The following is a 24,450-nucleotide window of genomic DNA, read 5'->3' on the forward strand; positions in this document are numbered from 1 at the left end:
GTAAGGAAATTTATTCATTGATTTGGTTATTGAACATTTGCTGAGAATTTACTGGGAACTGCAGAGGTGGTGATGGATGCCCCAGTTGCCATCCACTTTCCTCATTCATTCCCTGGATCCCTCATTAATTCTTCCCATCGCTCAAGTCACCTTAAAAGTTTTCTCTTATTCACTCTTCAGTCGTCATGGCTTAAGATAGAAAGTAGGAAAAGGGCTGGACATGGTGGCTCACGCCTGTAATCCCAGCACTTTGGTAGGTGGAGGGGGGTGGATCACCTGAGATCAGGAGTTTGAGACCAGCCTGGCCAACATGGTGAAACCCTGTCTCTACTAAAAATACAAAAATTAACTGAGCATGGTGGTGCACACCTGTAATCCCAGCTACTCGGGAGGCTGAGGCAGGAGAATCACTTGAACCTGGGAGGCAGAGGTTGCAGTGAGCTGAGATGGCACCATTGCACTTCAGCCTGGGCAACAGAGTGAGACTCCAACTCAAAAAAAAAAAAAAAAAAAGAAAAGAAAAAAAACGGAAAAGCCTCCACCCCTTGTGTTCTTTGGACCTTAGTCATAATGGTCCCACCTGGGGCTGCGAATTAGTGCAGGTGGTGGACAGCTGGGATGGGGTGGCAGCGAGGAGACAAATCAGGTGAGAAGAATCGTAATGCGTGTGCGTGAAAACTAATCTTTGAGGTTCATTTTGGTGTCATTTAAATCAGAACAAAAATTAGAGATGTTCTAGTTAAATCACATTGTAGAATATCCAAAGACATAAGAAAATGTACAAAATAGAGTGTAACAAACGCAGAGTACCGAGCAGTAGGTATTTACAGTGGGTTGCTATTTTTGTTTTTAAAAGTCCACTGCAGAGAGAATCTATAGGAGAAACTTCAAAGTATTAATGGTGAGTATATCTAAGTGGTGGGATTATAAGTGATTTTCTTCTTTGAGTATATAAACATTTTCTACAATGATCCTGAATAATTTTGAGTTAGGAAAGAAAAGGATTTTTTTTTTTTTTAAGGAAAACGGAGACCAGGATGCAAGTCCTCCCAGAACGGCACAGCCTTCTGGCAAATTCAGCCTAAGGAAAGGGTCCCAGTGCGGAGTGGGAATGCAGACGCATCCAACCTCCACCTCCCGGCTCTGAGGCTTGCTCCCTGATGAGCCCACTCTAAGGCTGCTTTTTCTGCCAGCCTTGAAGAGAAAAATAATACTGTACCTACGTTTTGATCTATTTTCCAACTTTTATCTCTTCAAATACATGCAGGGCAGATGCACAAACAGTTGTCACGTTTTCCCCCAAAGTCGCAGACTGCCGAGAAGCCCGGTTGCTATGCTAAATGAAACCAAATTCTAAAAAACAGGAAAACAGACAAGCAAATCTAAAAGTAAAGGTCTTTCCCAGCCGGGCGCGGTGGCTCACACCTGTAATCCCAGCACTCTGGGAGGCCGAGGTGGGCGGATCACAAGGTCAGGAGATCGAGACCATCCTGGCTAACACGGTGAAACCCCGTCTCTACTAAAAATACAGAAAACTAGCCGGGTGAGGTGGCAGCGCCTGTGGTCCCAGCTACTTGGGAGGCTGAGGCAGGAGAATGGCGTGAACCTGGGAGGTGGAGCTTGCAGTGAGCCGAGATCGCACCACTGCCCTCCAGCCTGGGCGACAGAGTGAGACTCCGTCTCAGAAAAAAAAAAAAAAAAAAGATCTTTCCCAATCGACGACACTGAAACATTCTAAGTAAAACTTCCATGGTGTGTAGAAGGGATGAAACTTGTTTGGATGGATGGCAGGTACACCGAAATGTAAGGTAAATATGGAGGCAACAACCCGCCTCTCCTAACGAGGGCGCCATAGGAGGTACCACGCTGAGACAGGTTAGAGCGGAAGTAGGGTTGTAGGAGCAGAAGCCATACCTTGGTCTGGAACGTACAAAACATGTGCGTCAGAAACGGATGCTCCCAGGCCAAGGAAAGAACTCTCTTCTCTACCATCGTGCACTCAACATCATCGTCCATCAAGACCACATCTTTCTTTAAGGCCTTTATGGCGAAAAATTGATTGGTTTTCTTGAATTCTGCCAGGAAGACCTGGAAGGAAAGGGAAGAAGTAACTTTATTTTAGAATTTGGATTCCCACTTCTTAAAAAAGAGACAGAGTCCTGAGAGACACCTGTGTTGGGTGGGAAAAGAGGTTCCTTCTCCAACCCCCACCCATCCTGCACAGGTTATTCCTGAGACAACATGGAGCACTTCACTGGTTTCGGACACGACATCACTGTTTCATACTATCTTTGTACTCTTTCCAAGGGTTTCACAAAATTATTAAGCAATTGAATGGGTTTATAAAAGTGTGCCCTGCCTGCTCAGGGGCCTGAGTGAGGGTATAATAAAAATCCAGAGAGAGAGAGTGCACAGTGAAGAAAGAAGAGTTGAATGTGGAGAGGAGAAATTGATGTACTTGAAACATCACTGCAAGTGCACATAAATCATAGCTTTGTATTTTACCCAGTTTTTCCAGGCCACAAGAAGAATGGAGGGATATAGTTCTCCTTGTGTACTTAAAAAAACAAAAACAAAAACAAAACAGCAGCCAGGCATGGTGACTCACGCCTGTAATCCCAGCATTTTGGGAGGCCGAGGCAGGTGGATCACCTGAAGTCAGGAGTTCGAGACCAGCCTGGCCAACATGGCAAAACCCCGTCTTGACTAAAAAAAAAAAAAAAAAAATTACAAAAATTAGCCGGGCATGATGGTGGGCGCCTGTAGTCCCAGCTACTTGGGAGGCTGAGGTGGGAAAATCGCTTGAACCTGGGAGGTGGAAGTTGTGGTGAGCCGAGATCACGCCACTGCACTCCAGCCTGGGTGACAGAGTGAGACTCTGTCTCAAAAGAAAAAATAAATAATCACCATTTTCTCTGACAACACAGCAATGAATTATTCATAGCAGCATGTATGGCACATAGTAGGTCCTAAAATGTGACTAACACTGGGTTCAAAGAATAACTTGCTCAGATTCTTGGAGCTACTAGGGAAAGATTTAACTCCGAAGTTGACTTTCCCACTTGACTTCGTGGCTCTCATATCAAAGGACACCAAAACGGGAATGAAACATTTTAGGACCTTCTATTTGTCACACACTCTGCTACCTACTTTACACTTGCGACCTAATTGTATTATCTAATTTAATTCTTAGCTCATCACGCTCTGCCAGACAGAAGTTAACAACACTAACAACAAACACCGAGTTCAAAGAATAACTTTCTCAGATTCTTGGAGCTACTAGGAAAGATGTAACTCCAAAATTTACTTTTCCCACTTGATTTCGTGGCTCTTATATCAAAGGACACCAGATGGCATATGATGGAGGGTTTCAACAATTTTAGGTTTTGCAAATGATGCAGCAACACACTGTTGTCAATGGTAAGGGCATGGCATTTGGAGACAAATTTCTAGCTCTAGTTTTATTTCACAGACATTTACTAACTGTGGAAATTTGCGCAGACGAATTAGCCCCTCTGGGCTTCAGTTTCCAATTACTGCATTCTCTAACTTACAGGACTGTTGTGAAAGTCAGGTAAGATGAGACCTGGGAAAGCAGACTCTAAAATGATCTCTGAATCACAGTTGTTAAAATTCAGTCATTTTTCATTTGTTTCTTTCCTTGACTTTTGGGAAAGACCGAAGTCGATGATGCTACAACAGCCCTGAACACGCGAGAGTCTAGGTTTAAAACGCGATGGTGCAGGTTCGTGGCTTGGTGGTAGCTGACTTGATAGAAGGGATGAAACTTAGATGGGAATTCAGGCAAATGAATGATGCTCACATCCCCAGAGAACACACAATCTGTTTTCGTAGGCTTAAAAGTTGTGTGAGGAGAACAAGGGTATAAAGGTCTTGGTGAGGAAACATACTTTCCATATAAAGGCAGAAGAGAGAGAAAAGACAAGTTTTGGAGTATTCTCAGTGTTGTGAGAAAGAGAAACATGGCCATCCTATCTTGCTTTGATACCTCCCCCTCCTCTCCTCTCCATGTGTAGGGACTCAGGGTCCTGATGAAAAGAAGTAGATGACTTTGGACATGGAGTGGGGGAATCCTGGGGCTCCCAGCTGCGCCTTGGGATACTAAGGCTTGTAGGTTTAACTTAACATCTTTCTTATTAACCTTACTCAAATGTAGAAATCCACATGGGAACAAAGAATGATAAACATTTCATTAACAATTAAAAGTACTCTTTTAGTAATTGCTTCTTTCAGTAAAACATCCTAAAACCAGCCATAAACTAAGAAGTCGAAAAGACAATTTCCATCTATGTAATGTACTTTCAATTTTTGGTAACAAGTTATAATTGCACATTAATTGCTGCTAAATTATAATGAAGACTGGATGTAAAATTGTCTATTACGCTCAGATTAGCACCAAATGAGCCTGCTGTGGTTCATATTACTGTGGAAATGAACAAAAAGAATTCATGAACATCAGCTACCATGTGCTGGACAGAGTAGATTTTGCTGAAAGGCAAGGCATCAGTGTTGAAACACAAACCCCAAATGGAGCACAATATTATTCAGCTATGGCGACTGCTCAGCTGCATTTTAGTTTGTTTAATATTAAGTAAACTGGGTAAGACATCCTGCCAAAGTCTGGTGAGCAGGGGTAGTGTATACTGCTGCCTTTGGCTGCACAGATTCATGGAATAGTCATCTCTGATTAAAATTTTCCTAGGAGTCCCATCCAAGAAGGTAAAACAAATAGGAGCCCCATTAATACATGAGGTATCCTTAATATCAAAATTATCTAAAAGCCTGTATTCCATATCATCGCTCCTTAAATCACTTGACTGCTTGAAAATTTTCTGCGGTCAGTCACCAATAGTTGGTTTGGTTATAATTTCTTAAATTATTTCTTCTTCCTTCTTCTCACCTCCCCCTTCTTCTTTTTTTTTTTTTTTTTTTTTTTGCTTGTCCTCCTTTCGCTCTTTCCTTCCTCTCCGTGTCATCTATAAGTGATGGAGACAACTCCCCACCTGCATGTATGGCAGGAGGAATTTAGAGGAGAGACTTTCTCTACAATTTTATTTTCCAGGACTCTCAAGCTACAGTTTTCTTATGGGCTGAACTGTGTCTATGCTGAAGTCCCAATCCCTAGTACCTCGGAATGTGACTGTGTTTGGAGACAGGACCTTCAAAAAGGTAATTAAGGTCAAATGAGGTTATTGCAGCAGGTCCTAATCCAATATGACTGGTGTTTTCATAAGAAGAGAGCATTTAAGCAGAGTGTGGTGGCACAACTGTAATCCCAGCTACTAGGGAGGCTGAGACAGGAGGATCACTTGAGTTCAGGAGGTCAAGACCAGCCTGGGCAACATAGTGAGACCCCATCTCAAAAAAGGAGAACACTTAGATGCAGACATGCACAACGGGAAGATAATACTAAAGGCACAGAGAGAGGGCTGCCATTACAAAGCAAGGAGAGGGGCCTGGGAAGAAATAACCCAGGCAACACCTTGATGGTGAACCGCCATCCTCCAGACCTGTGAGAACATGAATTTCTGTTGTTTAAGCCAGCCAGTATGTGATATTTTGTTATAGCAGCCTGTATTAGTCTGTTATCATGCTGCTAATAAAGACATGCCCAAGAATGGATAATTTATAAAGGAAAGAGGTTTAATGGACTCGGTTCCACATGGCTGGGGAGGCCTCACAATCATGGTGGAAGACAAAGGAAGAGCAAAGGGACGTCTTACATGGTGGCAGGCAAGAGGGCATGTGCAGGGGAACTCCCCTTTATAAAATCATCAGATCTCTGCCAGGCGTGGTGGCTAACACCTGTAATCCCAGCACTCTGGGAGGCCAAGGCGGGCGAATCACGAGGGTCAGGAGATCAAGAAGACCATCCTGGCTAACATGGTGAAACCCCGTCTCTACTAAAAATACAAAAAATTAGCCAGGCGTGATGGCGGGTGCCTGTAGTCCCAGCTACTCAGGAGGCTGAGGCAGGAGAATGGCGTGAACCTGGAAGGCAGAGCTTGCAGTGAGCCGAGATCATGCCACTGCACTCCAGCCTGAGCGACAGAGAAAGACTCTGAAAAAAAAAAAAAATGATAATCAGATCTCATGAGACTTACTGACTATCATGGGAACAGCATGGGAAAACCCATCCCCACGATTCAGTCAGCTTCCGGGGGTCCCTCCCATGACACCTGGGGATTATTACAATTCAAGGTGAGATTTGGGTGGGGACACAGAGCCAAGCCCTATCACACCCCAAGGAAACTTATCCAAGCCTGAAGACATTTAATAGAGAGAGAGAAAAAAAATCACATACAAACTAAAACAACACTCCAGGCTTGAGAATGAAGCAAAAGAAGAAAAAACAAAATGAAACAAACGCAAACACCGTGTGAAACAGGAAGTGGCTGAGGCACCTTCCTATGTCTTTGGTGCCCAAAGACATCAAACTCAGAGGCGTGTGAGATGTACACTCTCCAGGCAAAGTAGCTTTGGAGACACAGGTTTCCAGAAAGCTGAGGCTCCTGTGGGCCTAGAGTCCTCAGGGTCCCTATTTATTCAGAGCCCCCTCAGGAAAGCTCTCTTTGACACTCACATGCAGTCCTGGTGGCCCCACGAGTTTAGTTTCTTTGACCAGGAACTTGGCTCATCAGTTCCTAGAGCTGGGCCACAGCGTTGTCCTGTGCAGTAGCTTACCTTGCCAAAACTGCCTTTCCCCAACATTTTGTGCAAGATAAAATCCTCAATTTTTAGTTTCATCTGCAGAGATGGTCTTTCTTTGTTCAGTTCAGGTTCCGGAAGATGGCACATTTTATCCACCTCATCCAACGGAGACTCCCAGGAGATGCCCTGAGGCTCTGAAAATGGCAAGCTGGTGGTTAAAAATGAACATGGAGTAATGGAGGCCATTCTAGTTACTTAGAGCATGTGCTTTCTCTTCTACTTCCCATGCTGAGGCTCCATCATAGTAACTGGGAGTGTTTAGAGGGTTTCCTGCAGTTCAGGCAGCTTTAATACCTCTCCATCTGTCTGTGCGGGCAGCGCCCCCTGTCTGTGAGCCTGGCATTTGGAATTTGGAGTGTGGACTAAGTCTCTTTCTTCAAGACTGGAAATAGTTCAACTTAACACATTCCAACATGCAAAATACACAAGCTCTGTTAATAATGTCAAATCAAGGGCATCTAGAGATTTTCACCAAATTTTAGGAAAAAATGATTTTCAATTGTTTGCATGGCTCACAAGCACGGTGGCATCAATTTCTACAATTTACAACGTGAGAGAGAGGAAATGAAATCTAGCAGATTTTTAAAGATCTGAACTGCATCATTCATCACAGAATTTAAGTCAAGATGCTGCCTATGTTGGCCGGGTGCGGTGGCTCACGCCTGTAATCTGACAACTTTGGGAGGCCGAGGTTGGTGGATTGCTTGAGCTCAGGCGTTCGAGGCCAGCCTGACATGGTGAAACCCCATCTCTACATCTCTACTAAAATACAAAAAATTAACTGGGTGTGGTTGCGTGAGCCTGTAGTCCCAGGTACTTGGGAAGCTGAGGCAGGAGAATCCCTCGAACCCAGGGGGCGGAGGTTGCAGTAAGCTGAGATTGTGCCACTGCACTCCAGCCTGGGCCACAGAGCAAGACTCTGTCTTCAAAAAAGAAAAAAAAAAAAAAAAAGAAAAAGATGCTGCCTATGTTGATCATTGCTAAGACACGGTCTCCTTGACTGCCCGGCAACCCCTCCTAAATGTAACCCAAACCTTTCTTTTACATTTTTAAGTTGATTTTAAGTCAGAGAAAACATGAGAACTTTTTAGGAATTTTCCCCTGCCTACAATAGTCTTTATATTTTCAAATCCCTAGGTTTATCTTTCATACTCTTTCAAGGACAATAAGTAATTTAGAATGTATGCTGAAACGACTCAGGTCTCAGAAACATGGAGTCATATCCATTCATGAACTATTTTCAAACAGTAGGCTGGAAAAACTGCCATAAGGTCATGAAAGTGGCTTTGAGTCCTTCTCTTTCCTACCCTTAAATTTAAGTCTCAAAGGTGCAGAGTAAGAATATCTTCTGCGACCTTCCCACCACCAAGTTTTAAGACAGATTTATTTCTGTAAAACCATATGACACTGACAGAATGTAACGTGCTGAAACTCTAAGAAAACATTTGCGGTTGTTCCCTCCAGACGTATCCCATTTTCTAACCCCCACCTCCTGCCTTTTACAAAGGTAAAAGGTTTTGGTTTCTTTTCTAAGGAATGGGAGCCTCTTAATGGGTAGCTGGAGGTGGATCACCTAATCAGACCAGGTAAGCTGATAACTTAAATCCAAGGGCATCAGTTTAGGGTTGAAATTAATGACTGACATTGATTAGACTGCTGACCAGGACAGTTACCTCGTTTTCCTGGTGTTGGTAAACATGGTGGCCTTGCTTCATTTTTGGTGGAGCATGGGAGACCAATTTCAACCGGACCTTCTCTGAAGATCTGTTCAGTATCTCTCAAGCAGCGAGCCTAGATGACACACGGAGAGTCAGACCACCCACCATTGAGGGAACAGCTCAGCCTGCTAACCATGGGGACAAAAGCCATTTAAAATTCCTAAATGCATAGGGTCACCGAAGCTCTTCTTTTCCTCAACATTCTTTTAGAACTCCATATTCTGGGAGAGTCTATCTACTATATTTTACTCATTAGCAGAACATGTTTTCCTCCTTCACACTTTTCTGAGGCTGACAGGATTCTCTCATGCTGTCTATGTCATTCCATCACAAATAAGGACAGGTGGTCAATGGATGGGAAAACAGCTGATACAGGCAATGTCAAGTCTTAAAGAGGGGTTTTCCCTGGATCTGGGAATTCGGCTAATGCCAAGGCAGTAAACAGCAGGGCAAAAGTTGCCCTGGACTCGGTGTTCTGTGAGGACTCTAGGGATGATGCTAGCACATAAGTGTTTTCCCCCAGGCTATTCTGTAACCCGAATATATTCACATAAAGCTGTCAATGAATCTTCAATAAGTTTAATGAATTTATTTGTTTCTGCATTGCTCATGCCATGAAGAATTTAAGATTTTATAAAGCTCGGCATAATACACATGCATCAAATCACTATCTCAAATGGGGGGGCGGTGTGGGCACGGAGATGAAAGCCAGGGGCAAGGCCGGTGCTCAGAAATACATCCCGGCATTTCCCGTAGGGCTGCCACAGGTGAAGGAGCAGAAGGGCATGGACATCCTTGCTGAGTGGCCATGGCGGGAACGTGTCCACGGCACATGCTCCTCCTACCTGTTGAGTGCTCTCAATCATGGCCAGTGCTTCAGCCATTAGCTTCTGGTTTATGCCACAAAGGTTGGCCACCTTCGTCTGGCATCTGTGATGTACATTCATGCCACATGCTGGAAGGAAGAAGGCAGTTGGTGAGCAAGAGTGGAGGAACCCCCTGGTGCTCAGCAGCTCTCTCTGGAGGTAAGACAGAGCCTTGTGGATAAGGAGGGAAGCCTACGGTGCCACGGCTGGGAGGAAGTGACCCTGGCTCTCCCTGTAGTGATCCACGTGCTGGAGGGGAGGTGAGGTAGGAGGTGGGACTCAACTCTGGAGGTGGGGTTCAGATGCCAGACTAAACTGAAGACTAGCTAAAACAGGGACAGGGCAGAAGCAGCTTTCCAGAAGATGCCCACCTGCGTGCCATGTCAGTTTACCATTGCCATGGCAATAGCCACACATTACCACCCTTTTTCCAGGAACTTAATTTGCACGTAGTTAAAAGTGGGTATAAACAGGACTGCAGCACTGCCCTGAGCTGCTACTCTCTGCCTCTGGGGTAGCCCTGCTCTGCAGGAGCAGTCATGGAGCTGTAACACCAACAGAACTGTAACACCGTTGACCAATGAAGCTGTTTTCTTCTCCTAACAGCTGGTCCTTGAATTCTTCCTGGGCGAAGTAAAGAACTCTCCTGGGCTAAGCCCCACTTCGGGGCTCACCTGCCCTGCATCAGAAGAATGTTCCTACCCACTCCAATCTGGGTCCAAAACATCCCCTTTCCTACCTGGGCTGTGAGGAGCTTCCCCTGGCCTTTAGGTTGAAGCCCAGGAGGCAGCCTCAGCCTGCAGATGTTTTATTTATTTAATTCACAAAATTCTTTTGAGGCTACAAAAGTGAAATCTTTTCTTTGGAACAAAGAATAACAAAAGAGGGTGGGAATGGTTAGGTCTTGAGATTCTTTTACTCTTTGTCTTTCTCTCTTGGGATATGATAGGGCAGTTTTATAAGTAAGCTAAGGCCCGAGGCAGCTGTGTGACTGCCCGGAGAATGGCAATAGGACTTGATGGAGCAAAAGCACCTCTTTCCACCTCCCCCTTTTCCCCCCTGTGCCCACTTCTGCCACCCACTGCCCAGCATCCTCCTTCTGATAATCTCCTTAGGATATAATTTTCCTAAGGCCCACGATCACCTCTACTTTCATTAACAGATCCCCTTCTAAGAGCTGTTCAGAAAACGGCACACCACACTCCTCACAGCCAGGGCAACAGCCCAGGCGGAGGAAGGACAATGGTGATTGTTTTACAGAGACAGGCACTGTGGTTTAAGAATGTCAGAAGCTACCTAGACCTATTTGTTTGTTTGTTAGCTTTTGTTTTTGAAACAGAGTCTTGCTCTGTCTCCCAGGCTGGAGTACAGTGGTGCGATCTCAGGTCACTGCAACCTCCACCTCCCAGGTTCAAGCAATTCTGCCTCAGTCTCCCTAGTAGCTGGGATTATAGGCGCCTGCCACATGCTGGGCTAAGTTTTGTATTTTTAGTAGAAATGGGGTTTTGCCATGTTGGCCAGGCTGGTTTCGAACTCCTGACTTCAGGTGGCCTGCCTGCCTCGGCCTCCCAAAGTGCTGGGATAACAGGCGTGAGCCACCATGCCCGGCCAACTACCTAGACCTATTTAAAAGAAAACCAACAGGGCTGGGTGCAGTGGCTCACGCCTGTAATCCCAGCACTTTGGGAGGCCAAGGTGGGCAGATCACGGGGTCAGATCGAGACTATCCTGGCTAACATGGTGAAACCCCGTCTCTACTAAAACTACAAAAAATTAGCCAGGCATGGTGGCGGCGCCTGTAGTTCCAGCTACTCGGGAGGCTGAGGCAGGAGAATGGTGTGAGCTCAGGAGCCGAGATCACGCTACTGCACTCCAGCAGTGAGACTCCGTCTCAAAAAAAAGAAAGAAAACCAACTAAGGAGTTTCTCCAGAATAATTACTGCGTTTTCTAATTGTGGCAGCAAGTTTGTTGAAATATTATTTTGGGTTTCTTTTCTTCCCTATATGGTTTTCCTTCCCTGGTCCCTCTTGTCCCCCAGCCCCTTGCCAGGCCATCTCTTGCAGAAGCCAGACAAGGTTATTTTTTAAGAATTTGAGTGGGTGGGAACCGAAGGCCACTTGTCCCTGAGGACAAGGGCATGTGTCTGAGAGCAGGGAGGGGAGACAGCACAGGGGGTTGTGCCCTTCACCTCTCCTGGACTTTGGAAGAGAGGAGCAAGATTTTGTGGATGCAGAAGTAAAGGGGCAATGCTGAACAGGTTGGTGGAGGTGCTGTGTGTATGTGGGAAGGGATGGACTAGGAGGCTAGCAGCACCAGGAGAGGTCACGGCAGAACACACTTAGCGAGACTGGACCAGGCATGGGGGCCTCAGCTTTGAAAAAAAATCACAAAACTATACATGGTGTAAAAACAGAAAGCCACAGGCTTCACCAGTGTGGGCTTAGATGAGGATGCCAACAGCAACCGGGTGTTAGAGCACATTCCCCAGTCTCCAGGCCCCTGTACCCATGGCTCCTCAAAACCTCGTGTGATTATGGGAAGGGTAGAGGGCCCCAAGAATTACCAGATGAGAATCTTAACTAAGTGGATCTCAAAGTCATAAAGAAAGTGATATTTCTTGCATGCATGAATTGATAACTTAAATTCACATCTACGACCTAGTTATAGAAGGCAACTCAAATAAAATGAACCAAAGTTTTCTTTCATCTTTATAAGTCACATGAGATGTTAAAGAAAAAGAAAGAGGAGGGGGAAATACTTGAGCACCTGTCAGGTGGGTGGAGAATGGGGTGCTGGTGGCAGATTGCACAGCATGGACACTGTGTGACCTTGGGCAAGTCATGCATGCTCTGGGGGCTCCTGATTAAGGATCCCCAGCACTGAACTCATGATCTATACAGGATTCTAGTTCAGGGATCCTAAGATTCAGGGTGAGTGTTCTGATTCATGAATCCTGAGAACACTAGCATAAAAACTAACTTGCACTGCCAGTGACCAAGAGATCCCTCTTGGACTGGAGAGTGTGTGCGCATGTGATTGTGTAAAGACAATTATTGGTTTAGAAATTCAAATTTTGCTTATGAAACACCACCATTAAAGGCCGGACACAGTGGCTCACACCTGTAATCCCAGCATTTTGGGAGGCTGAGGAGGGCAGATCACCTGAGGTCAGGAGTTTGAGACCAGCCTGGCCAACATGGTGAAACCTCATCTCTCCTAAAAATAATAATAAAAAAAATTAGCCAGGCATGGTGGTGCACATCTGTAATCCCAGCTACTCAGGAGGCTGAGGCAGAAGAATCACTTCAACTCGGGAGGTGGAGGTTGCAGTGAGCTGAGATCGCGCCACTGCACTCCAGTGTGGGAGACAGAGCGAGACTCTGTCTCACAAAAAAAAAAAAAAAAAGAGAGAGAGAAAAAGAAACATCACCATTAAAATAAAGAAAAATCAGATATCAAGATTTCCAAAATCCAGCTGACAGAGTCTGTGAGTAGAGAGTGTTGTAATAGAAGCAGGCACTGGGTGCTGTGAAATCGTGCGGTCTTAATCTTATCTGCTGATTTGCACACATGTGTGCAAAGAAGCTTAGCACAATAACTGGCATTGAGTAGGTGCTCAACAAATACAACTTCCTTTTCATCTTCATCATTTATTGCACAGATGTAGATACTAAAATATTTAGGTGAAATTTGGGCAACCCTCACCTGTAGTTTTCACTGGTTCACTCTTCTTCAAATAGCGCAATAATAAAATAAAATAAACCAGAATTTTCTATGTAAATAGCTATTACTTTTTTTTTTTTTTTTTGACATGGAGTCTCACTCTGTCACCCAGGCTGGAGTGCAGTGGCACAATTTTGACTCACTGCAACCTCCGCCTCCCGGGTTCAAGTGATTCTCCTGCCTCAGCCTCCCGAGTAGCTGGGATTACAGGTGCCCACCACCACGCCCTGCTAATTTTTGTATTTTTAGTAGAGACAGGGTTTCGCCATGTTGGCCAGGCTGGTCTCCAACTCCTGACCTCAAGTGATCTGCCCACCTCAGTCTCCCAAAGTGCTGAGATTACAGGTGTGAGCCACCTCGCCCAGTCTACTATTAAACCATTACTAGACCTAGTCTATAGGCATAGATATAGCCATAAAAATTCAGCTGAAGCAAAATCTTTTCTGCATATTTAAAATCTTTGTTGTTGTGTTGTTGTTGTTGAGACAGGGTCTTGCTCTGTTGCTCAGGCTGTAGTGCAGTGGTGCAATCATAGCTCACTGCAGCCTCCACCTCCTGGGTTCAAGCCATCCTCCTGCCTCAGCCTCTGTAGCTGAGACCACAGGCGTGCACCACTACCCCCAACTAATTTTTTGATTTTTTGTACAGATGGGGGTCTCACTTTGTTGCCTAGGCTGGTCTCAAACTCCTGGGCTCAAGCCATCCTTCCACATTGGCTTCCCAAAGTGCTGGGATTACAGGTATGTTATTGTGCCCGGCCTAAAATCTTTACTATAGAAAGGATTTTTTTTTTTAAATGATTGATTGTGCTGCAAATTCCACATTGTCAGCATAACTCGCATAACTCACATTCACCTTATTTAGAAGGTGTTAGGTTTTAACTTGGGTAGCCCCAGCTCCATTTTCTTACGCATCACTGTAACACCAAGTGAGGTTGTCAGCTAGGACTGAACATAGGGGGATGGAGTTTTACTTTGCTCCTAACACTGTAGCCACATCTAGGCTTCTCTGTGACTTGCATGGCCGTGAAGAAAGGCCACCACCATCTCCACGACAAGGTCATAAGTCTTTGTTACCAACCTATCAGGCTGTAACTCAATTTCTCGGGGGGCAAAGAGTCCCTCTGGATGACTATTTTCATAGGAATTATCGTGGGGAGAGAGAGAAGGCAGGGTAAAAGGCTAAAGAAGGCCCTACTTAAGAAGACGGCTTGTGAGGAGGCAGGATGCAAGGGAGGCAGAGAGGGAGGGAAGAGAGCCGGAGAAGAGGGCAAGAAGAGTCCAGAGAGGAGGACGCGGGCGTGTGGGGAGAGCAGCGCATGTGGGGAGAGCACAGCGGAGGGTCAGGGACCCGGGGGGTGTCAGAAGCAAGAATGGAAAACAAACCAGGGCACGGGAGGGGGAGGAGAGGGGACAAAAGAAAAGGGGGAGGGGAGCACTTGAAATGAAGACGGTAGGAGAGGGCGGGGAACAGAATGGAACGGAAAGGAAAGAATATTCGAGGAAGGAAATGAAACGAAGCAGGCACGAGAGCCCTGCAATCACGCCCAGGAACCCCCAGGGAGTTCTAAGCTGTGCTGCTGTGCTGCGGCGCTGCTGGGACCAGCTCTTCTTGTAAGTGGGTTCTCGGGCTCCCAGGACATAGAACCCGACCTAAGACCATCACAGGAGAACCAAGAGGGGAGAATATCTTTATTCCTGTTTCTGTGGATACGGTCAGGATGCCGGGACACTAGGTGTTGCCTCTGAAGTCTTAGTGAACTCTTAATACCCTGCCTATCCAGGTCTTCTTGAACAGGCGTGTAGAGAAAAGCGTGTCAGTGTCCTTTGGGGTCAGGAAGGGATTCTTGAGGCTAAAGTTGGCTTCCTGCGATGTCTGCTTTAGGTAATGAGTTGAAAACCTAACCCCTCCGACCTCCACTGAGAGGTCGCTCTGGGTTCCACCAGACACGTGAACACGATTGGGATGAAGAAGGGGAGAATGCGGAAGATGCTGTGCCTCCTTCCATCACGTACCTCATCACTCAAAAGAGAGGACATACATTAGTCAGTAGCACTGATCAAAATACAGCTGCCAAGAAAAAATAAAGTGGCTTGTATATTTAATACTTCATCATAAGAAAAGGTCTGTGCTCACCAGGCATGGTGACTCACTCCTGTAATTCCAGCACTTTTGGAGGCTGAGGAGGCAAGATTGCTTGAACCCAGGAGTTTGAGACCAGCCTGGGCAACATAGTGAGACCCTATCTCTAAAAAAAAAAAAAAAAAAAAAAAAAAAAAAAAAAAGGCATGGTAGCATATGCCTGTGGTCCCAGCTACTTGAGAGGCTGAGGTGGGAGGATTGCTTAAGCCCAGGAAGTCAAGGCTGCAGTGAGCTGTGATTGAGCCATTGCACTCCAGTCTGGACAACAAAGTAAGACCCTGCCTCAAAAAAAAAAAAAAAAAAAAAAAAGGTAAAAGAAGAAGAAAACAATAAGAAACTGTATGCAGCAGGTGGCTTTCCTTTTGTGGCTCCATTCTCTGGGCCCTGCCCCTGTCTCTCCTCAACCAGAAAGCAGAGTGCCTTGTCAGTTCTCGTGGTTTTTGTTTTTTTTTTTTTCTTCCCTAGTCCTTAATCCTAGTGTAACAGCAACTCCGCTTCTAAACATTATCGCCTTAGCAACTTGGAGTTGTACAGCAAGAAAGCCGGGCCTTGTTTCCTTTTTTGATGGTAGGTCTGAGAAACTCCAACAGTAATGAATGGCCGGTTAGGCTCTGCTGCGATCCCGGCCTTGGAAGAAAGACCAGAGAACAGGCAATGGCGGTTAGAGCTGGGCCGGCCTCTTACTGGGCACTTGAAGTTCAGAGCAACGGTTTAGGGATAGATGCTCAAGCTAATGTTACAGAATTTCTGTGCAGGACCTTGCGTCAGCCAAATGAATGTGCTGGGCTTTCTCTCTGATGAGATGACAGAAAGAATCTTACTAGCTGGTGCAAAGGAGAAGGGTTGGAGTACCACACCGCTAGACCTGTTGGGATTAGGAAAGGCAGCCCAGAACCCACTGAGGAAACTACTAGTAGAAAGAGCAGTGAGAGGAGAAACACTGTCTTCATTTCCCCCAGGGCTATGGTACGACAGAAGGTGATGGAGCTAGGAGCTTTGATCTTGAACCTGAACTGTTGTGCTCTTTTCTGGGATGTGGGGGTGGGGGTGTGGCAGGGTGCAAGGAAAGGAACATAGTGGCTTATTGCCCCAGAAGACCATACTTATGATCATGAGTTGTCTGGGCTGGGTGTGGAAGTCGTCCCCCCTATATCCTCCCTCCAGTTCCCCAGAAAGCCTCGCTCCATCCCCTAGAGGGTCCACGTGGGACCATGCTCACCCCCCGCTGGACTCACCATCACACTTGAGCCCTTGCCGTGCCAGTCCCCACAGCAGGGTCCCACAGTGCTCACAGAAGGTCGGGCTCTTGTAATTGTAGACTTTAAATCTGTGTGGCATGTCAATTTTGAATCTCTCCTTGTGGAACTGAAAGAAAGGCAGAAGGTGACATCACACGTGTGTCCCTGGGGCCCCGACTTTGGATGTTCTTGCAGTTACCTTAGCATAACTGACAGAGGTCATAATGAAAACACTGGCATTGTGTGCATTTTAAACCATCATTGTCACTTGTCAAGCGCTGGAGTCATGCCTGAAGACAGCAGGCAGCCCTCAGCAACTGTAGGTGAGGGGGCATGCTTGCCTTCTGCATGTAGCAAGCACCCTGTAGACAACTGAAATCTGAGGCATCCGCACAGACAGGCTAACAGCTCAGGATGATGGCAGGAGGGTTATTTAAACAAGCGCTGAGGAAACACTGCTTCCATTTAAATAGATGAAGATTCCCTTCCTGTTTTAGTATAAATATTTTCTTTTCTCTTTCAGTCCAGAACTAGTGCTTTTAACCTTTGGAAGATGTAAAAAAGAATGCCTTCTTTAAAGGAAACATTTCTATGGGTTTATCAGTATTACTGCCTCATGTGAGAAGCATTTCACACCTATTATTCGTGAACTGAGGTGGCAAGAGGAGGGGGTAGTTCCTGCCAGGTGCGGTTAACAAATATGTCACATGCATCATCTACTACACAGGTGATATCTCACGTAATCCTCAAAATACCCCATTTGAGGTAGCTGCTATTACTGTTCTCCTTTGACAGAGGAGGAGATGAAGCACAGAGAAGGTAAGAAACTTGCCCAGGACACACAGCTCTAGAGCTGGGATATCTATAAGCTTGGCAGTCAGAATCAGAGTCCAGCCATTCTCTTTTCTGTCTCAAAATAAATGTGAAGACTTAGCAAGATGAGGAGAGGGGAGTGGGAGAAGGATGCTAGTGATCGATATAGTTTTTTTTTTTTTGAGATGGAGTCTCAGTCAGTCGCCCAGGCTGGAGGGCAGGGGCGCGATCTTGGCTCACTGCAAGCTCCGTCTCCTGGGTTCACACCATTTTCCTGCCTCAGCTTCCCGAGTAGCTGGGACTACAGGAGCCCACCACTATGCCCGGCTAATTTTTTTGTATTTTTAGTAGAGACGGGGTTTCACTGTGTTAGCCAGTATGGTCTCCATCTCCTGACCTCGTGATCCACCTGTGTCAGCCTCCAAAAGTGCTGGGATTACAGGTGTGAGCCACCACACCTGGCCTAGAATTTAAAAAAAAAAATAGTTTTCCAGAGTTCAAATCAAACTTATTGCATGAATAACAACAAAACACTTGGGTTAGTTGGATTCCTGGTAAGAATGTCAATATTCTTGTGTAGGATAAAATGCTTTATTTTATAAAGGCTTATCATCGCTGCAGAAGTTTCTAACTCCACAGCTCCTTTGGAAAGGTGCACAGCACAGCAGTAGATCTAACCTTCCCGCCAGGGGTACTGGTCAGCGTTGGTTCTTTAGAATGACTGTTTAGAATTGATTAAAAATTGCTCAGTACTTACTATAGCCATTTTCAACCAAGAAAAAAATAATTTTCAGGACTCACTTATATTCCACAGTTTAAATATGAACAATTAATAGGTCAAGGTCCGGGCTGGAAGGGGACCATATCGAATCCTGAACACAGGCCCAAATGGCTCCAGACCCCATGGCTGATGAAGACTCTATGCACACACTTTCCAGTATGAAAACCAATGAGCCACATGGGGCTGGCAAACAGTTGAAAGGTGGTGAGTTAGAATTGAGATGTGCTGGACATGTGAAGTAACACACCCTGGAGTTGGAAGTCTTTTGTATAAAAAAATTACTTAAGGTATCTGAATTTTCAAATGTCCATTATATGTTGAAATGATAATATCTGAACAGATTGGATGAAACAAAATATCTTATTAAAATTAATTTCACCTATTGCTTTTTCCTTTATTTAATGTGGGCTACTTGAAAATATAAAATTGCACACGTAGCCCTTATTCTATTTATTTCTATTGGACAATACTGCTCCAGGGGTAGAGGAACAAAAGAATCCCAAAGATGATGTCCCTTTGAGTGAACAAGAACTCAGAATATCCCCGGAGAAGATAATATCACAGACATTTATTTATGTAGCTGACAGTTTCTCAAGACTTTGTGCCAGGGACTTTGTTAGCCATTGAGGTTAACAGTGATTCAGACATTTGTGTTTTTTTTCTAGAAAAGCTGAAGGCATCAAGTAAAGGAAGAAGTCTGGGAGGTGAAAATGTGATTTAAACAAGCAAAAACATGGTCTGATTGTGATCTTAATTTTAGTACCAGCTCTGCCACTTACAGGTGATCAAACGTGAACGAACTACTCTAACCTCTTGGAGTCTTAGCAGAATCACCGGTTCGCACGAGTTTATCCCCTTCTGGTTCTAAATGTTAGAAGAAATTCTGCTCTGGAAAAATCCAGCCAATTTGCCTTCTCTGCACCTGCCCCTTTGTTGGAGAAAATTACACTCCTGAGAAGGCTGACTCCATCAAGTTCAAATAGACTTTCAGCTCTGCTCCACAGTCTGGCTTTTCACAAGTCACCTCGCTTTCTCTAAGATAATTATCTCACAGATCTTCCTTTTTCCTCGAAGGCACTTGTTGCTTTCTCTTTTCCTTCCTCCAGCTGGCAGACTCCACAGGGGACACAGGCAGTCTAAGGGGAGTGCCCTTGTGTGTCCACCACCAAAGCTCCACACCTATCCCCATCAGCAACTGTCTTGCCCTACTCCCCTTCCAGTTAAACCGTGGAAGCGCCAGGGACCCGTCTCCACCAGAGCTCGGGAACTCTTCGCTTCTTGCCAACAGACTTGACTGTCTTGTTTATCTGTCTCTCCAGCTTTATCCATCTCTCCCTGGCCAGGGGAGCACTTTCCATCCTTGGAGTCTCATTTCCCAGCCACTGTTCTCTGTCCATCATCTCCTTCACTGTCCACCTTCTTCATAATATTAACTCACAGGTTGTTTTCATGTCATCAAGTCACCCTTCACGCAAGCCAATCAGACTAACGCCTCCAATATGCCCCTGACATTTCTCTGATTCAAGCCTGTGAAGATCTGCATGTGGGCCTCAATTTCCTCAACACCTCAACTGCACAGTACACAACCTACCTCTTCTCCTCCTGGTTTCTGTAACTCATACACTCTAGGTGTAGGAGGAGTGCGCTCTGAGCCCAGGTTCTCAATGTCTATCTCTATCCTTTATCTTCTACCTAACATCTCATTTTAGATTCCTTTGTCGTCAGTCCTGAACCTTCTGTATTTCCTCCCTAGGTGATCTCTGCAGCAACTTTAAAATCTACCTATATGATGGTCACTGTCAGATTTATAGGGTTGGGCCCTTGTCCCAGAGGAATTCCAAGCTCATGTGAAATTGTCTATTTGATGCTTCCACTTGGATGTCCACATCTCAGACTCACCTGTCCAAAGTGGAAAAATTCATCTCTCCTTCCAGTCTTCTTCAATCCGTCGTGGCTCTCTTATCTACCACACTGCTCAGCCTCGGGCAGAAGCCAGAACCTGGGGCATCATCCTTATATCCACCTCTTTCATCTAATCTTTTGGCAAATCCAGTCATTTATAGCATCAAAATCACCAGAGAACCTGCCCCCTTTGCTCCATCTCTGCTGACATCTCACTGGTATAAACCACCAATTTCCCCGCCTGGGGGATTCCTTCTGTCGTCTCTGGTTTTACTTTCATATCTCAACGCACTATTTCCACTACAGCATCCCAAAGTGGGCTTTCTACTACAAGTTGCACAAAATGCAATCACTTTTCCAGACTCCAAAGAAACCCAGCATGACCCAGGCCTTTGTACATTCCCCAGTGTGGGCTTCCAGTCTCAGCCCTTGCAGCTCTCACTACACTTCGGTTCCTGGAACACACTGGACTCTCCCTCAGCAGGGTCTTCCAGCCTGTAAGGAGCTTCCTTCCTCCTGCTCTTCACGTAACCAGCTCTGTCACTTTTCAGCTCTCAGTTTCAACGTTCCCTCCGCTGGGGAGATTCCCTGACCACGGAGTCTCAGCAGGCCACCTGCTTACTCTCCATCCTTGCACCTTGTTTACTCTCTTTGTAGCACTTCATACAAATCGAAGCCATACATAGCTGTTTGTTTATTATCTCTTTCTCCAACTTTGCAGGACCACGTCTGTTTTGTGTTATGCACAAAACAGTATCTTCCGAGAATCGGATACCCAGTGAGGATTTGTGGAATGAAGAAGGAAAGGGTGGGAGAAGGAAGTCGAAAGATTTCATCATGACTTACAGAGTGGAGTAATAGACATTGGAGACTATAGGTGGCAGGATGGGAGGGAGGGAGGGTTGAAAATTACCTATTGGGTGTAGTATTCACTCTTCGGATGGTGGGTTCGCTAGAAGCCCAGATTTCCCCACTAGGTAACATATGCATAGAAGAAATCTGCACTTGTAGGCCAGGTGTGGTGGCTCATGCCTGTAATCCCAGAACTTTTGGAGGCCGAGACAGGTGAATCACTTGAGGTCAGGAGTTCGAGACCAGCTTGGCCAACATTGTGAAACCCCATCTCTACTAAAAATACAAAAATTAGCCAGGCATGGTGGTGTACGCCTATAATCCCAGCTACTTGGGAGGCTGAGGCAGGAGAATCTCTTGATCCTGAAAGGCGGAGGTTGCAGTGAGCCAAGATCATGCCACTGCACTCCAGCCTGAGTGACAGAGTAAGATTACATCTCAAAAAAAAAAAAAATTGAAAAAAAAAAAGAAATCTGCACTTGTACCTCCTAAATATATACAAATTTAAAACAATTTAAAATTCATAATGATAGGCTGCCCACATGCTAGCCCAGTTTCCCTCCTCCATTAGGTAAAATATAATTTGTCTTCAGATTATACCTCAAAGTTTATTCTAAAAGAAATATTTGCTTCTCAACATAACATTACGCCTTTGTTATTATCTCTGACCTTGTAAATGCCATGTTGCAGTATCTTATCATCATTTGCCTTTATTTACTCTTTTACTGTCATTTCCAGCTGGGGGTGCCACAAGGATTGTTCTCATATAATTAATCTAAACTAGGCTTTCTGGCCACTTTCTGTGCCATTTTTCTGGAAAAGTAGAGTCATGAAAATTCTTCCTGTATATAATTTGTGTATATATAGGAGGTACAAGTGCAGATTTCCTTTTGTTTCTCTTTTTTTTTTTTTTTTTTTTGAGATGGAGTCTCACTCTGTTGCTCAGGCTGGAGTGCAGTGGCATGGTCTTGGTTCGCTGCAACCTCCGCCTCCTGAGTTCAAGAGATTCTCCTGCCCTAGCCTTCTGAGTAGCTGGGATTACAGGCTTATGCCACCATGCCTGGCTAATTTCGAATTCACCCTCTGGTTTGGGTAACTCGATAATAATCATTATTGAAGAGGAAAGAGTTTTAGGGAGATGGATGTTCACTGATAAATGGAAGGATTCAAGTTCTGGCATTATTCAGAAGCATTCGTGGGCTGTAACATTTAACGTTTTGATAAAAATCACTGCACGTCAAAGAGGAATGTAAATACGTACCATGGTTTCTCGGCTATTGATAGCTGATCCTGTGCACTTTGCTATAACTTTATCAATACACTTCTTGTGAATTGCTGCATTGCATTCTGAAAAGGAAAAAAAAATGCAGCTTATGATCTTCATAGCCTAAGGAATAACTAAATAAAAAGAATGATGGTACTACAACCGAAACCCTCTTACTTACGTCGGCACTGGTAGCCCTGTTTGTTCAGGCCCCTGTAATAAAGCACACACTGATTTATTTCAACGTTGGTATCAACATCAGCACCAACAGCATTTAAGAGGTGAATGAGATCTCATAACCCCCTAAGATCACAGAGCAGTTTCTGATCAGTAGCCCTCTTGTATCATTTGCCGAGAGTATTAACAGAGTGTTTTTCATTTTAAGCTGCTTTTTAAAAAGTTTGATAAATAAATAAAGGAGAAGCGGCTGATTTCTTTTTTATTGTTGTATTTTCCAAACAAACGTATAGAGATTAAAACGCATGAATGAAAACGCATGCATCACGGACTCTTGCATCACGGACTCTTTGTAGCACATTTCCCTGTGCTAGATTTAAAAATTCATGGCCTCGGTGAGCTCACTCCAGATGAACAAAGACATCTGTAACATTTTATTTCCTCTTTCTGAGCATCTGACAAAGTCTCATGCAACCAACAAAGTCTCACATGTAGGGCCGATTCCTGAGTGACATCCATGATTAGAGAGAAAGAAGGTTCAGGTGATTAGACGAAAGCAGGTTGATGAAAACCCTCCAAGTCAATCTGGCATGTGGATACCCTGGTTACACGGGAGCTGTGCTTTAACAGTTTCTGCAGTAGCCTAAAGGGAAGAGTATCCCTTAATAGGCTAGGATGCTGAGAGCCAGAAACAGGAGTCATTTCAAGTCTCTACTCTGTCATAGCCTTTGCTGTGTGGTTACTGAGGCTTAAACTGATCTGTTTGATGGCTGTTAAGATACCCAAGAGCCTCATAAACATTTAAACCATTAGCTACAATGGCAAAGTGCTGCCTGTTGCAAAACGTAGCACCAGCATGGTTGGGCCATTAGGTGGGGGAAGTTTTGACTATAAAACTGGAAAACTGCTTGTAATAAACATACCTTTCACTTCTGTTCCTTCCCACTTACCCCCAGTAGCTCCCGATTGAGGCAGAAACTAAAATCCCATGGGCATTTTTCCTGACTAGACCTGGCTTCCTCATGCACCTCTTCTATTGGATCACACCATTTGAACCTTCTCAGTTCCGGCGAGGTCCCTGACAACGCTGAGGTAGCACTTACTCCAGTATAACCCCATGGTGGAGCATGCCAGCCTACAGGATTAAGAAGATGCAACAAAACTTGGAGGGAGATGCCAAGTGACCGTACCAGACAAACTCGTGGCAGACAGAGCAAAACGTGGGCTGTGGGAAGAAGGTGGCGGTGAACTCGTGGCACTTGACGTGGTGGACTTTTGCCTGCTTGATGGCACCCCGGCGCTGATGCAAAGCAAAGAAGCCTTCCGTCTCAAATTCACTCATGTCCTTTGTGTCTACAGGAAGAGAAAGGGGGAGAAAGTGAAGGTCTGCAACAGGACAACTCCTATTCCATCTGGGTCAGGAGGGGAGGGAGATGGGCAAGGGCTAGAGGAGAACCAGCACTGAGAACTTGCTGAAACATTCCAGGTACTCACTATGGTGGGTACCACACTAAGCATCTTTCCTTAATTCTACAACATAGATTCATCACAGGGCATATTATTAGAGGGTGAAAACAATGTTGGATTACTGGCTCAATCCTTCGCTCCTCTTTGACTGGGCTGAGCTATCCTCTTCAAGTTTCAAAGCCAGAGATTAGAACTTTGAAGGTATCTATTAACCTCTCTTTGTCACTGTCAATGATGACTCAACCAGAAAAGGCAGGAAGTGGCAAAGGCTTTCCTGTCGGTAATTCTAGAGAATCACATGGTTACTGACAGCATCTTGGGAACAGTATTTCAGAGGTGCCAGGAAGCTTTACAGTCAGTTGTTGGAGACATGCTGGAGTAGACTGGGAGGAGCTGACCAGGATGTTGTGTGAGGGGAAAGAACTTTGGGACATTGTGTCCTGGTTCCTGATGTCCACAGTGATCAGATACACCAGCTACCAACCATATTTACCATGTGAAAAAGGCCAGAAAATTAATATCTCACTGCATTTTTTTAGTGTCTAGGTAATCCTGTGCATTACCTAGTCATCAGCATCAAGCCATCAGATTCAATCTATTCATTTCACCCTGGGCTCATGAATATTGGTGAAAGTGCTTTGGATAGTCACTGTTTACAGTGCCCTATACCTGGATGATATCTTTCCAAAGGGTTGAAAAACTAAGATAGTCAAATTATGAGAATGCTCATGATGCCCTTGCTGAAGCCCAGGTCCTCATGAAACACCAAATTGT

General features: G+C 45.1%; 1 protein-coding gene across 7 annotated transcripts in view; it reads right to left on the reverse strand.

The window, feature by feature from the left end:
- The window catches only part of PRKCQ (protein kinase C theta), a 144,408-nt gene that overhangs the window by 43,009 nt on the left and 76,949 nt on the right, over positions 1 to 24,450 (reverse strand). For all 7 annotated transcript variants that reach the window (NM_001261312.1, XM_077945470.1, XM_077945465.1 and 4 more), the window contains 8 exon segments: positions 1,915 to 2,088; positions 6,706 to 6,866; positions 8,406 to 8,523; positions 9,296 to 9,405; positions 16,418 to 16,547; positions 22,030 to 22,115; positions 22,214 to 22,245; positions 23,400 to 23,562. In NM_001261312.1, the coding sequence (NP_001248241.1) occupies positions 1,915 to 2,088; positions 6,706 to 6,866; positions 8,406 to 8,523; positions 9,296 to 9,405; positions 16,418 to 16,547; positions 22,030 to 22,115; positions 22,214 to 22,245; positions 23,400 to 23,562 (974 nt within the window).

The sequence above is a fragment of the Macaca mulatta genome, chromosome 9, assembly GCF_049350105.2.
Source record: "Macaca mulatta isolate MMU2019108-1 chromosome 9, T2T-MMU8v2.0, whole genome shotgun sequence".
In the NCBI taxonomy this organism is placed as follows: Eukaryota; Metazoa; Chordata; class Mammalia; order Primates; family Cercopithecidae; genus Macaca; species Macaca mulatta.